The 15,258-nt window shown below is 44.7% G+C and overlaps 1 protein-coding gene across 5 annotated transcripts in view; it reads left to right on the forward strand.

Annotated features, from left to right (window-relative positions):
- The window catches only part of LOC115194151 (RAS guanyl-releasing protein 2), a 90,831-nt gene that overhangs the window by 58,574 nt on the left and 16,999 nt on the right, over positions 1-15,258 (forward strand). For all 5 annotated transcript variants that reach the window (XM_029753590.1, XM_029753593.1, XM_029753592.1 and 2 more), the window contains 8 exons: positions 583-733; positions 1,225-1,398; positions 3,634-3,750; positions 4,033-4,314; positions 11,610-11,690; positions 11,966-12,085; positions 12,288-12,403; positions 12,985-13,126. In XM_029753590.1, coding sequence (XP_029609450.1) covers positions 583-733; positions 1,225-1,398; positions 3,634-3,750; positions 4,033-4,314; positions 11,610-11,690; positions 11,966-12,085; positions 12,288-12,403; positions 12,985-13,126 — 1,183 coding nt within the window. The remainder of the gene's footprint in view (positions 1-582; positions 734-1,224; positions 1,399-3,633; positions 3,751-4,032; positions 4,315-11,609; positions 11,691-11,965; positions 12,086-12,287; positions 12,404-12,984; positions 13,127-15,258) is intronic.

Consider the following 15,258-nt stretch of genomic DNA (forward strand, 5'->3'; position numbering starts at 1 on the left):
CATTAGAGTATTTTGTGTAAATTTGTTGACAAAAAAATTACAATTAAATCAATTTCTAATCCCACTTTGTAACACAAAATGTGAAGAAATATGGTTTGTAACACAAAATGTGAAGAAATATGGGTTGCACCTACTCCCCCCCCCCCCCTTGCACTCAGAACCCGCCTCAGTTCGTCGGGGCATGGACTCTACAAGATGTTGAAAGCGTTCCACAGGGATGCTGGCCCATGTGGACTCCAAAGCTTCCCAGTGTTGTCAAGTTCGCTGGATGTCCTATGGGTGGTGGACCATTCTTGATACACATGGGAAACTGTTGAGTGTGAAAAACCCAGAAGCTTTGCAGTTCTACCATACCCCGTTCAAAGGCACTTTAATGTTTTGTCTTTCCCATTCACCCTCTGAAAGGCACACATACACAATCCATGTCTCTAAGTGGATTTAACAAGTGACATCAATAAGGGATTATAACTTTCACCTGGATTCACCTGGTCAGTCTGTCATGGAAAGAGCAGGTGTTCTTAATGGTTTGTATACTCAGTGTATGTACTTGGGCCCAGACATGATATTTTGTGTCTCTGTTAGACCGTCGTACAAATGGAAGCGTCAGGTGACCCAGCGGCAACCCTCTATGTCCAAGAAGAGGAAGATGTCTCTGCTGTTTGACCACCTGGACTCCTGTGAGCTGGCCACACACCTCACCTACCTGGAGTACAAGTCCTTCTGCAAGATACTGGTAGGTGGGGCTGTGGGGAGCAGTGTGTCTGTCCACCAGATCTGGGTTCATAGTAATTGTTTACTTTCAAATACTTAAACTTGCGCTTGATTGACCTTCCCTGGTACAATATAACTAATGGAATACCTCGTCCACCTGTCACTCAAGGCAGGCTTAATTAAACACTCAAAGTATTTGAAAGAAAACACATACTGTTTGAACCCAGGTCTGCTGTCCAAACTGCCTTTGTATTGCTCATTCAACATTTGACTTACAGTACCAGTCAAATGTTTGGACACACCTACTCATCCAAGGGTATGTGTAATTACGTCGTTTTGATGTCTTCCCTATTATTCTGCAATGTGGAACATAATAAAAAAAATAAAAAAATAAACCTTGAATGAGTAGGTGTGTCCAAACTTTTGACTGGTACTGTATGTTGACTTAAATGTGGGTGTGTACTGCTTTTGTATGCTCACTTAATCCATTACATTTCTCTGCCCCTCCTCCAGTTCCAGGACTACCACAGTTTTGTGATGCATGGCTGCACGGTGGACAACCCCATCCTGGAGCGCTTTATCACCCTGTTCAACAGTGTGTCTCAGTGGATCCAGCTCATGGTGCTCAGCAAGCCCACCGCCCCCCAGAGGGCAGAAGTCATCTCCCACTTCATCAGGGTGGCCCAGGTACGTAGGCTGGGGGCAGATTGGTGTTGGAATTTCTCAGTTATTTCATTTGTTCTGAGGCATGCTCTTAACCTGCGTGCCAGTCTGTTTGTGCTATCATGTCAACCCCTTGTCACTCGTTGTCGTGTTTGGCTTGACGATAACAGCAGTGGAGTTGGCAAGAGCACAAACAGATCTGGGACCGGGCTAGTAGGCTCTACCTCGAGGTCATAAACAAATGTCACTGGTTAATATTAGACAGTAAATGTCATTGGTTAACTTTAGGCAAATCATCCCAGTTGGTTAGGGAAAGGGGTTGGATTGTTGTAAAGCCTTGTGTTAGCGGTTGAGATGAGACTGGGGAGTTTTGTCATGGAGAGGAAAGGGATGGAGATGCAGATATGGACAGATATTGGATACATACCAAACTAACCTTAAGAGAAAAAAAACGACTTACACCTTCAGGTATTATGAACTGTATTCGTAGACAGTTACCATCCGTTATTCCTTACAGAAATTATCCAAGTGTGTTTATCAGTAGTGCTATTCTCCCAGTACGACTACTAACAATGGGTGTCCCTGCTAACAGAAGAGAGGCTATATTTGGATTTGTTAAAGAAGAATGTTTGGAGTGTGTCTCCCCATTCCCCAATGCCACTCTCTCCTCTCCAAAACAAACTCTTCATGATTTATTCACTGACAACCCGGCAGGCTCCCAACCCCCCTCTCACCCCACCCTTTTAACCCTCCTCTGCCAAAAATGCCCGAGTTCAAATAGCCCAGCTGGGTGCTAGCTAGCTGGTTTAGCACCCCGACTAAGTTTTCTAAATAACACGCTTTGCCTCCCAAAATGTGTAGAATGAAAGATTTCTCTCTCTCAATAATTTTTTGGGATGGCGACAGGAGAAAATGACGGCCAAATATATACCCACCTAAAAGTTCAGTGGGTGTATTTTCCAATGCTGTGATCCTGCTCCAATAAATCCCAGGGAGGGGTCACCTCCTGCCCTCCTTCCTGCTCCCGCTCTCTCTTTCCTCTTTCACCCCTCCCTCTCCTACTCCCTCTCTGCTCATCCCTTCCAAATATAATTTGCTCTTTCCCATTCTCCTTCTGATTCACTCAGTGTTTCACCTGAAGTAGGCCATTTTCTCTGCAGTCTTTCTCGCTCTTCTTATCTCTCTTCTCTCTCCCCCTAACGTCTCTGCGCAATCCATAGGCTTTTGTTTACCCGTACGCCCCCTTTGATTTGTCATCATAATGCTTAACCGTATTTCCCATCATACATCGGATATTGTATACGTCAGCCATTATGTAGTTACTTACAATGCCTCACACACACAGCAGTAATTTAGTACATTACTTATCCCACACAGTGGAAAGCTTCGGCATATCGACAGGATACCCTGATTACTCCCTGTGTTATCGATACCTGTCGCTGTTAGTCAGTGGGCTTTATACGGCAGTTTAGTAGAGCCTCCATCATGCCACTCTGCCATAAAGCTTTGCCCATTGATCGGAGTGACCGGGCAGGTATTTGAGCTTAACCAAATAATGCACGCTGGCAGTCGTCCTAAACTCAAGTATGACTGCAAATTTGACACAATGATTAGAATGTGTGCTGTGCTGCCTACTGTTTGAATGGTATTATTAGACTAGACCCTGCAATGTTCTGGTGTAGCGCAAACAGTGCAGCTTCTTGCTTGAGGTTTGTGTGTGGGTTAGCTGGTGTGCGTGCGGGAGTGTGTATGTGTGACCCTGGATTTGAGTTATCGTCTGCCTTTGTGTGCCTCCAATTTCTTCCAATCCTCTCGGTTTCCCTCAAAGAGAAAGTAGTCGCTCTCTAAATCACTGTTTTATAACTTGCTTGCTCCTCTCCCTCTGGCTCCTTGTCAATCATTCCATCTCCCTCTTCTCCTCTGTCTCTTTTGAATCCTTGTTGGCACCGGCTCTTACGCCCACACGTTGGCTTCTCTTCCTCCATTTCTCTCATCCTTCACTCGCTCTCAATGTTTCTCTCACCCAGTGCCTCATGTCTCTCTCTGAATCTTTGATATTTTTCTCTCTCTCTCTCTCTCTCTCTCTCATAACTCTTCCCTGCCTCAGCCCTAGGTTAGTTAATCGTTTGGAGTTCAGGTAGGTTTCTGAGCTTAGCAAACAAAGGAAAGTAGGAGGGGGTGCTTCAGCAGCAAAGACCGGAATTTTATTTTCTCCTTCCACCCCTCTCCATCTTCTTCTTCTTCTTCTCTCTCCGATAGAACCTGCTCCAGCTTCAGAACTTCAACACTCTGATGGCCGTGGTGGGGGGGCTGAGTAACAGCTCTATATCTCGCCTCAAAGACACCCAGTCACACATCAGCAACGAGACCAACAAGGTGAAATAACTATGCTCATCTCATACCTTATGTACACACTATGTTGTCACTCTTCAAATAGCCTGGTGTCACCACCACAATTACTGCCATTCGCTCACGTCCTAAAACAGAAAGGATTAGTTTAAGATGACAGCGGGAGAGATCAGGACTCTTTGTCAGTTACATGGAAGGACTTGGAAGAGTTATTTCTTCTGTCGCACAATGTTAATCCACACACGTTTCCCTCCCCCTCTTAACCAATCCTTCCTCTCCTCCTTCAATCACCCCCCCCCATCCCCTCAGGTGTTCAACAGCCTGATCGAGTTAGTGACGTCTTGTGGTAACTACAGCCAGTACCGCCGCCGCTTCTCCGAGTGCACAGGCTTCCGCTTCCCCATCCTGGGCGTGCACCTCAAGGACCTGATTGCTGTGCATGTGGCACTGTCCGACTGGGCTGACCCGGGCAAGAGCAGGGTCAACCTGGCTAAGTGTCAACAGCTGTATGCCATCCTCCAGGAGCTGGCGCTGATCCAGACCACACCACCCACCATTGATTCCAACACAGACCTGCTCAATCTACTCACAGTTAGTAAAACATACAGTACCAGTCAAAAGTTTGGACACATCTACTCCTTCAAGGGCTTTTTTCTTTCTTTTTTTTTTTTTTTTTACTATTTTCTACATTGTAGAATAATAGTAAAGACATCAAAACCATGAAAGAAAACACATGGAATCATGTGGTAATCAAAAAAGTATTAAACAAATCAATTTATTCTTATATATTAGATTCTTCAAAGTAGCCCCCCTTTGCCTTCATGACAGCTTTCCACAATCCTGGCATTCTCTCAACCAGCTTCACCTGAAATGCTTTTTCAACAGTCTTGAAGGAGTTGTCTTGAAGGAGCACTTGTTGGCTGCTTTTCCTTCACTCTGCGGTCCAACTCATCCCAAACATCTCAATTGGGGTGAGGTCAGGTGATTGTAGAGGCCAAGTCATCTGATGCAGCACTCCATCTCTCTCCTTCTTGGTCAAATAGCCCTTACACAGCCCGGAGGTGTGTTGGGTCATTGTCCTGTTGAAAAACAGTTGATAGTCCCACTAAGCCCAAACCAGATGGGATGGCGTATCACTGCAGAATGCAGTGGTAGCCATGCTGGTTAAGTGTGCCTTGAATTGTAAATAAATCACTGACAGTGTCACCAGCAAAGCACCCCCACACCATCACACCTCCTCCTCCATGCTTCAGGGTGGGAACTACATATGCAGAGATCATCCGTTCATATACTCTGCGTCTCACAAAGACACGGCGGTTGGAACCAAAAATCTGAAATTTGGAGTCTTCAGACCAAAGGACAGATTTCCACCGGTCTACTGTCCATTGCTCGTGTTTCTTGGCCCAAGGATGTCTCTTCTTATTATTGGTGTCCTTTAGTAGTGTTTTCTTTGCAGCAATTTGACCATGAAGGCCTGATTCACGCAGTCTCCTCTGAACAGTTGATATGTCTGTTACTTGAACTCTGTGAAGCATTTATTTGGGCTGCAATTTCTGAGGCTGGTAACTCTAATGAACTTATCCTCAGCAGCAGAAGGGTCTCCCTTTCCTGTGGTGGTCCTCATGAGAGCCAGTTTCATGATGGTTTTTGCGACTGTGCTTGAGGAAACGTTCCAAGTTCTTGATGTTCCTGATTGACTGACCTTCATGTCTAAAAGTAATGATGGACTGTCATTTCTATTTGCTTCTTTAAGCTGTTCTTGCCATTTATATGGACTTGATCTTTTACCAAATAGGTCTATCTTCTGTATACCACCCCTACCTTGTCACAACACAACTGATTGTCTCAAACGCGTTAAGAAGGAAAGAAATTCCACAAATGTACTTTTAACAAGGCACAACTGTTAATTGAAATGCATTCCAGGTGACTACCTCATGAAGTTGGTTGAGAATGCCAAGAGTGTGCAAGCTGTCATCAAGGCAAAGGGGGCTACTTTGAATATTTTTGGGGGGATTTAACACTTTTTTGGTTACATGATTAATATGACATAATGTATGTTAAATATATTCAAAATACAGTGAACAAAAATATAAACACAACATGCAACAATTTCAAAGATTTTACAGAGTTACATTTCATATAAGGAAATCAGTCTATTGAAATTCATGAATTAAGACCTCACATGACTGGAAATACAGATATGCATCTGTTGGTCACAGATACCTTTAAAAAAAAAAGTAGGGGCGTGGATCAGAAAACCATTTAGTGTCTGGTGTGACCACCATTTGCCTCATGCAGCGATAAAACATCTCCTTCACATAGAGTTGATCAAGCTGTTGATTGTGGCCTGTGGAATGTTGTCCCACTAGTCTTCAATGGCTGTGCGAAGTTGCTGGATATTGGTGGGAACTGGAACACGCTGTCATACACGTTGATCCAGAGCATCCCAAACGTGCTCAATGGGTGACATGTCTGAGTATGTAGGCCATGGAAGAACTGGGACATTTTCAGCTTCCATGAATTGTGTACATGAGGTGATGGTGGCGGATGAATGGCATAACGGCCCTCAGGATCTTGTCACAGTATCTATGTGCATTCAAATTGCCATCGATAAAATGCAATTGTGTTTGTTGTCCGTAGCTTATGCCTGCCCATAATAACTGCACGCCACCATGGGGCACTCTGTTCACAACGTTGACATCAGCAAACCGCTCGCCCACACAAAGCCATACATGCTGTCTGCCATCTGCCCAGTACAGTTGAAACTGGGATTCATCTGTGAAGAGCACACTTCTCCAGGGTGCCAGTGGCCCTCGAAGGTGAGCATTTTCCCTCTGAAGTCAGTTACGATGCTGAACTGCAGTCAGGTCAAGACCCTGGTGAGGACGACGAGCACGCGGCTGAGCTTCCCTGAGACTGTTTCTGACAGTTTGTGCAAAAATTATTCGGTTGTGCAAACCCACTGTTTCATCAGCTGTCCGGGTGACGGGTCTCAGATGATCCTGCAGGTGAAGCCGGATGTGGAGGTCCTGGACTGACGTAGTTACACGGGGTCTGTGGTTGTGAGGCCGGTTGGACATACTGCCAAATTTGCTAAAATGATGTTAGAGGTGGCTTATGGTAGAGAAATTAACATTCAAGAACTCTGGTGGACATTCCTGAAGTCTGCATGCCAATTGCACGCTCCCTCCAAATTTTAGACATATGTGACATTGTGTTGTGTGGCAAAACTGCACATTTTAGAGTGACCTTTTATTGTCCCCAACACAACGTGCACCTGTGTAATGATCATGCTGTTTAATCAACTAATTAATATGCCACACCTATCAGGTGGCTTGACTATCTTGGCAAAGGAGAAATGCTCACTAACAGGGATGTAAACAACTTTGAGAGAAATACGCTTTTTGTGCGTTTGGGACATTTCTAGGATCGTTTATTTCAGCTCATGAAACATGGGACCAACACTTTCCATGTTGCGTTTTATATATTTTGGTTCAGTACATATTCCCAACATATGGGGATGGTGGGATATATGGCTCTATGTACTGATGCATTAACACAGACCTGCTCAACAAACTTGGTTAGTGTCACATACTGTGTGTAGCCTGGTCTCAGATCTATTTAGGCTGTCTTCCTAATGCCATGATAATGACCATAGGAGTTGGCAAGACGGCACAAACAGATCATGGACCAGACTAGACCAATATTTGGATTCATATTGAAAACACATTAAATGTGTTTCAGATATATTCCCCACATATGGGAAAGTGACATGTATTCCCTTTCCCTTATTACGAATGTGTCTGTTGTAGATTTAATCCGGATGTAACTGTTATTTATCCGGGTCACGTCATTTAGAAACTCCTTTTACACATGATATAATCTGCCATCAAATCTCTGGCAATGCTGTGTTTCCATGGCGAACTAGAGGTACACAATGATATGTATCATTGACAATAGTAGAATATGGTTATGTATGCAGGAGTTGGCTTCCAAGTAAATGTTAGAAAACAAAGGCTTCCCTCTTACGGTAATGCCACTGTCAATACTATCACATGACACTGGGTGAGGAAGTGACACCATTGACGAGGTCCCTGATTATCAAGCGATGGATTTCTTTATTGACTATATTCCATAGCCACTGACCCGCCAGTCAACTTTGTAGAGGATATGAATGAATGTATCCGGGGGGGAGCAAGAGGAGGAAGAGGGAGAGAGAAATACAGCAATCTACAGCAAATGAATGGAATCAATAATGGCGTGTGGATCAAATCAAAATCAAATTTTCTTGGCCACATACACGTGATTAGCAGATGTTATTGCAGGTGTAGCAAAAATGCTTGTGCTTCTAGCTCCGACAGTGCAGTAATATCTAACAAGTAATATCCAACAAATTACACAACATATACCCAATACACACACATTTAAGTAGGAATGAATTAAGACTACATACATATGGACGAGCGATGTCCGAGCGGAACGGACTAAGATACAGTAGAATAGTATAGAAAAACAATATATGGGGCGGCTGGTAGCCTAGTGGTTAGAGCGTTGGACTAGTAACCGAAAGGTAAAAATCTGTCGTTCTGCCCCTGAACAAGGCAGTTAACCCACTGTTCCTAGGCCGTCATTGTAAATAAGAATTTGTTCTTGACTAACTTGCTTAGTTAAATAAAGTTTAAATAAATAAAAAATGAATATACATATGAGTAATGTAAAATATGTTAACATTATTAAAATTACTAGTGTTCCATTCCTTAAATATAGGATATCATAAGGTGGATGCACCAATTTGTAAGTCGCTCTGGATAAGAGCGTCTGCTAAATGACTTAAATGTAAATGTTAAAGTGGCCAGTGATTCCTAGTCTATGCCTATAGGGAAGCAGCCTCTAATGTGCTAGTGATGGCTGTTTTAACAGTCTGATGGCCTTGAGATAGAAGCTGTTTTTCAGTCTCTCGGTCCCAGCTTTGATGCAACTGTACTGACCTCGCCTTCTGGATGATAGCGGGGTGAACACGCAGTGGCTCGGGTGGTTGATGTCTTTGATCTTTTTGGCTTTCCTGTGACATTGGGTGCTGTAGGTGTCCTGGAGGGCGGGTAGTTTGCTCCCGGTAATGCGTTGGGCAGACCGCACCACCCTCTGAAGAGCCTTGCGGTTGCGGGCGGTGCAGTTGCCGTACCAGGCGGTGATACAGCCCGACAGGATGCTGTCAATTGTGCATCTGTAAAAATTTGTGAGGGTTTTAGGTGACAAGCCAAACTTCTTTAGCCTCCTGAGGTTGAAGAGGCTCTGTTGCACCTTCTTCACCACACTGTCTGTGTGGGTGGTCCATTTCAGTTTGTCAGTGATGTGTTCGCCAAGGAACTTGAAGCTTTCCACCTCCTCCACTGCGGTCCCGTTGATGTGGATAAGGGGGTGCTCCCTCTGTTGGTTCCTGAAGTCCACGATCATCTCCTTTTGTTTTGTTGACGTTGAGTGAGAGGCTGTTTTCCAGGCACCACACTTCCAGAGCCCTCACCTCCTCTCTGTAGGCTGTCTCGTCATCATTGGTAATCAAGTGTACTACTGTTGTTGTCTTGCGAACTTGATGATTGAGTTGGAGGCGTGCTTGGCCACGCAGTCATGGGTGAACAGGGAGTACAGGAGGGGGCTGAGCACGCACCCTTGTGGAGAGGGGGATTGTCACTCAAATTTAAGGAATAAGTTGAAAGTGTGAAGGATTTTTTTGTTGTCATTGAAAGAATCTAGTGGGAGTCCAAGGATGCAGAGGGAGCTTGATGACTTAATATTCCCAATGACCTAATGCAAATTCTAATAGGTTCCAGGGGGAATCAAGAATGATTCCTTTTGGAGGTAGTCAGTCAGATTTCTGCTAGTCTTATTGATAGCCAGGACTGTTCCCCTCTACACTGAAATGATGAAGCTTTTTTGAAAAGGCATTCACTGTTAGAATGTGATATTGCCATATAATTTCCTTTCCATTGAATGCCCTATCATTATGAGTGATGCGCAGTGCTTAATTTGTAAATCGGGAGGTGCCGGAACAAAAAGTGAGCGGGAGAGGGTTGTGGGGAGCTCCGAGGTACCAGAACGAATGAGGGGAAAACAATCCCCTTTTTACAATAAAGCATTGCATGTATATCATCACATTTGCGTAGTGGCATAGAGCAGCAGAGTAGAGGTGCTTACAGGAGTTGCACACATGGGGAACTTTTGTAGTAGCCTAGGGTGCTGGAAAAATGTGGCCTTTTTATAAACACATTTTATGTAATTCTGCATAATTTTACATGACACTTTTTAACATTGTACAAATTATCGGAATGACAGGCTTCTTTGACACTGACGGCCTCAGTGGTCTCAGTGGTCTAAGGCACTGCATTGCAGTTGCTAGCTGTGCCACTAGAGATCCTGGTTCGAGTCCAGGCTCTGTCGCAGCTGGCCGTGGCCAGGAGACCCATGGGGTGGCGCACAATTGGCCCAGCGTTGTCTGGGTCAGGGGAGGGTTTGACCGGCAGCGATGTCCTTGTCCCTTCGCGCTCGAACAACTCCTGTGGCGGGCCGGGCGCCTGCATGCTGACACGGTTGCCAGGTGTACGGTGTTGTTTCCTCCGACACATTGGTGTGGCTGGCTTCCGGGTTAAGCGGGCATTGTGCCAAGAAGCAGTGCGGCTTGGTTGGGTTGTGTTTCGGAGGACGCATGGCTCTCGACCTTCGCCTTTCCTGAGTCCGTACTGGAGTTGCAGCGATGAGACAAGACTGTAACTACCAATTGGATACCACAAAATTAGGGGAGAAAAAGGGGTAAAAAGTAAATAAATAAATAAATATATATATATATATATTAGTGTGGAGACACACATTGTAGGCTACAATGTGAGAAGGAAATTAGTCCTTCAACTGCTTTCCAGTTTCACTGACTTACCCAATGATGCTCAGCTTACTCACAGGTGATGGCTGATGTGTTTGTGCCAAAAGCCTATATTTCTCTCCTGTTTTACTTTGTAAAACAATTACTTCATCAAAACTTTGTAAAATGTGTTCTGGTACCTCGGAGCTCCCCACCCCATTCTCCCGCTCACTTTTTGTTCCGGCAACTCCCGATTTACAAATTGAGCACTGCGCGTGACTCATAATGATAGGGAAATATTTGGAAGTTGATCAAATATTTTGGTAGCCTACAGCAGACAGACTTGTCTTCTCTTTTCAGCCGTTTGCTTTCCAACCTGTGTTTTCCTTGCGATTGTATTTGAAATATTGAGAAAGGCCTGCTTTGTCTGCATTCTGTTCATTGACAGATTTGCCTCGTGTTCCTGACTGTAGGCTGTGCCTTGTTATTGAGCTACACCCAATCCACAGCTATTTAAAAAAAAGCTATTTATTCTCGGTGGCTAAATTATAGGCATTCTGATGTTGTAGTGGGCTATTCTGAATTATTTCATTTATTTCTGACAGACAGCAGTTATTCTACAACTTTGGCAATACGGTTCACCTTGGAGTAGCCTTCAAGTCTGCCAGTCCAATATTTTTCACCTAGTTTATTATTAATTGATGACCTGTACAAGGAAGGTGATTCCATTGTCCTTGATATGAGAGAATCGCTATATTAGTTTGGCGGAGAAATATGTTGGATTTTTTTTTCAGTCAGATGTGAGCGAAAAACAAATAACACCCTATGGGGTTAGTATACTGTTGGTTATTCAACCTCGTTCTAAGCATTTCAACTGAGAAGGAAGTAGCTCTGAAGTAAACAGGTAGTTTTAAAGTTTGGCTACTACAAAGTAATAGTATACCTCTTAAAACAACTTAACCTTTTTTTTTATCTCCTCCGCTCCTCTGTTGTCATGGTATCCACATGCTATATTAATACAGTTACCATGTTGCAGGTGTCTCTGGACCAGTACCACACCGAGGAGGAGATCTACCAGCTGTCTCTACAGAGAGAGCCACGCAGTGCTAAACCAGCAGTGAGTGCTATGGGCCAGGGGCCAATAGGAAACAAATGTGTCCTTATAGCCAATAAGAAGCCATTTTTTTAAATGTATTATACCTTGTAGATAGTTAATGTGTTTTTACAGTTTATACAGGAAGTCAATATATTCTAATAGCTTATAGGAAACCAATGTGTTCATTTTCTCATGACATTTGAACACCCTTGTTCTCTCATGTTCAACTTTCCCTTTTATTGATTCTAGGAAGTCTCTGGAGAATTTATGTTCTTGTCTTCTCATTGGTCTGGCAGAACTCTGGCCCCGCCCCCGCTCCCGCCCCCAAGCCCTCTATGATTGACGAATGGGCAGCGTCGGTGAAGCCCAAAGCCGACCCTGCGGTCATCAACAAACACATAGAGAAGATGGTGGATGTACGTTATGCTAGCTAAGTCTGTCCGTTTAGTTGAACCAACTAATTACAAGTTGTTGAAGGAACGTTATTGGCTTGGAACATAGTTATCCTCTCTACTACCCTCTTATTAATCACAACAAGTCACAGGAATGACAACCATAGTACTCTTTTTGTTTTGAATGTCAGATATGTTGTAGTGATGTGTGTTTCCACGGTTACAGTCTGTCTTCAAGAACTTTGACACGGACGGGGATGGTCATATCTCCAGGGAGGAGTTTGAGATCATCAGGGACAACTTTCCCTACCTCAGCAAGTTTGGAGAACTGGACAAGAACCAGTGAGAGACAAAATTATGTTGGCAACTGTTACCATAGGCTACGTAGCAACGGTCACGGATAACTGATATTGTAACCATACTAGGCGTAATAGCATCACACAGATTAGGGAAGGAGACATTATGTTAATTTTCTCTTTCTCTCTCTCTCTCTCTGGCTCGCTCTCTGTCTCTCTTTCTCTCTCTCTCTCTGTCTCTCTGTCTCTGTGTCTCGCTGTGTCGCTCTCGCTGTGTCTCTCTCTGTGTGTCTTTGTCTCTCTCTCGGTCACTGTGTCTCGGTCTCTTTCTCTCTCTCTGTGGCTCTCTCTCTCTGTGTCTCGCTGTCTCTGTCTCTCCCTCTCTGGCTCTCTCTCTCTGTGTCTCGCTGTCTCTGTCTCTCCCTCTCTGTGTGTCTCTCCCTCTCTGTGTGTCTCCCTCTTTGTGTCTCTCTCTCTGTCTCTCTGTGTCCCTGTGTCTCTCTCTGTGTGTCTCTCTCTGTGTCTGCCTCTTTGTCTGTGTCTCTGTCTGTCTGTCTCTGTATGTATGTCTGTCTGTCTGTCTCTCTCTCACTCTCTCTTTCGCATTCTCTCACTCTCACTCACCAGAGATGGGAAGATCAGCAGAGAGGAGATGATTGACTATTTCATGAAGGCCAGCTCTCTGCTCAACTGTAAGATGGGCTTCATCCACACCTTCACAGAGACCACCTACGTCAAGCCCACCTTCTGTGAACACTGCACTGGCTTTGTGAGTGCACTGTCAGTTTGACCAACTATAAATCCATCCTCACTCCTATGTACAATACAGATCCCTGCCTGAGTTAACTGGATTGATGAATTGATTGACAAATGGATGCTTTTAATGCTGATATAGTCCCTTAGTCAAAATGGCTCTGGCTCTTTGAGCTTTGAATACTCACTCCTATAGACTATTAGGTCCATATTCCCATACTATTCCCTGTTGACTTTAAAAGTCCTTTTTAAATGCATGGATTGGTGAATGATGGAGGACAGAATGGCGTGGATGGCTATGGCCACGTCACATCTGGCCACTATGACTATGCAGCAATATTGTGGGAGTTCTAGGCAAATACCTAATTACAACATTGGCACATTTTATTTTACAAAAAGACCCTTGAGGTTAGAAACCTGGCAAGAGGTCAGCAGGAAGTAGTCACCGTGCACATACAACCCGAGCAAAATACAATACATTAAAGACCAATTACAATGGTAAATAAAATTGCCTTCCATCAGAGCTTGAAACTCAGCTAGTGATACCCTCTCCTCCAGTTCCAATAATTTTTTTTGCAGCTGGCTCCAAGACAAAGGATCGTTATTCGGAGAATGATCCTTCTTCCCATTTCAGTCCTGGCCTTTCGGGAGCCGTGACAAGACGGTAGCACCTGAGAACAGATACTAACTAAGTGTCTGCATTATAATTCGGCATCATCATTGGGTCTGGTCTTAACCATGGCAATTATTTGGAGATACAGTTCTGGGATAGTGAGATACTGGAGGTAATACAGCAGGCAGGTAATTGGGCTCCTTGACAAGCCCTGTATCCCCCCCCCCATTGCTGTTTTTCATGTGGTGGTGAGAGGAGAGAGAGGTGTCAGAGGGCTTCAGAGGATCTCTGTTGTCTCGCACAACGCCAGTGAGTCAGGGGGCTGTAATGAGGGCGAGAGTGTTGGCTTTGATATTGAACTGGGCGACAGCTCCTGAAATTGCACCAAAACCCCTAACAGGTACAAAGACCGAGAGAGATGAGGTGCAACACATTGAAAAACATACACCATGACTCATACACACGTTCTCTCATTTTGTGTGCGCACACGTGCACGCACACACACTGCTGATTCACTTCACATGGGAGCTAAGTGAAATGTCCATGCCATTCAGAGAAAAATACTATGGAAAAATTGGGGGGGGAGTAGAAATGTACAAAGCGACTCAGCCACCAGCTACTTCCTCTCTGCCTGCTTTCCTGTTGGCTTCGGGTCAAACATAATACTTTGACTTCCAATTTTTTTTTAGAGACAACGCGGTGAGCGAAAAACAAGCTGCCCAGCACCATTATGGAGTTCAGTGGCCCTGGGTGACTCGGGCATAACTTCGTAATCCGACATTGTTTTCATATCTCTTCTGACAGCCCCCTGCTGCGGTCTTATCACCTGCTTAATGGAGCCAGAGCTTAAAGCTCTTGTGAATGGGTCTCTGTGCTCTCTGTGTTGTTCCAGCTGGGAGATAGAGGGTGCATCCCACATGGTATCCCATTCCCTATATTTTACCAGGGCCCTGGTCAAAAGTAGAGCACTACATAGGAATGGGGTGCCATTTGGTACGCAGCCAGGGAGGGAGCGAGTGTTTGTTATGCTCTGGGGGCTGTGGGCTATACAAGGGGCCAGTTGTAAGATTGGTGTCTAACTCTCTATTAGGCCATGTTTGTTGATATGAGACTTTGCCATGGGGACTCTCGGGGTCTTTTGTTCTTGGCGACTGGTGAGAGTTTTTGTAGTCCTCTATTGGTGTAGGAAAGGTGTCGTTTTTTGAAAGAAAAGGAATTCTCTTTGAACTTATGGCTGGTAAGTGTTTTGGTGGCATTGAGGCTCTCTGTCCGTGTGTTTGTCCGCGTGTGTGTGTGTAGGGTCAGGTTATTTTCTCAGTCCTCAGATCTCTGATGTGGCTGTGATCTCCTGGACAGGTCTTTCATGTCATTGTACCCCCGCGGTGGGCTCCTAGCGTCTGCTTGATCTCACTCCCCCCCACCACCTCCTCCTCCTTCCCTCTGTCTCTCCTCCACACCTCCCTCTGTTCCTGTACCTCCCCCTCTCGTTCTTCCTCTCACGTTCTTGCTCTTTCTACCTCTAATGCTCACTCTCT

Source organism: Salmo trutta, chromosome 5 (assembly GCF_901001165.1).
Source record: "Salmo trutta chromosome 5, fSalTru1.1, whole genome shotgun sequence".
In the NCBI taxonomy this organism is placed as follows: Eukaryota; Metazoa; Chordata; class Actinopteri; order Salmoniformes; family Salmonidae; genus Salmo; species Salmo trutta.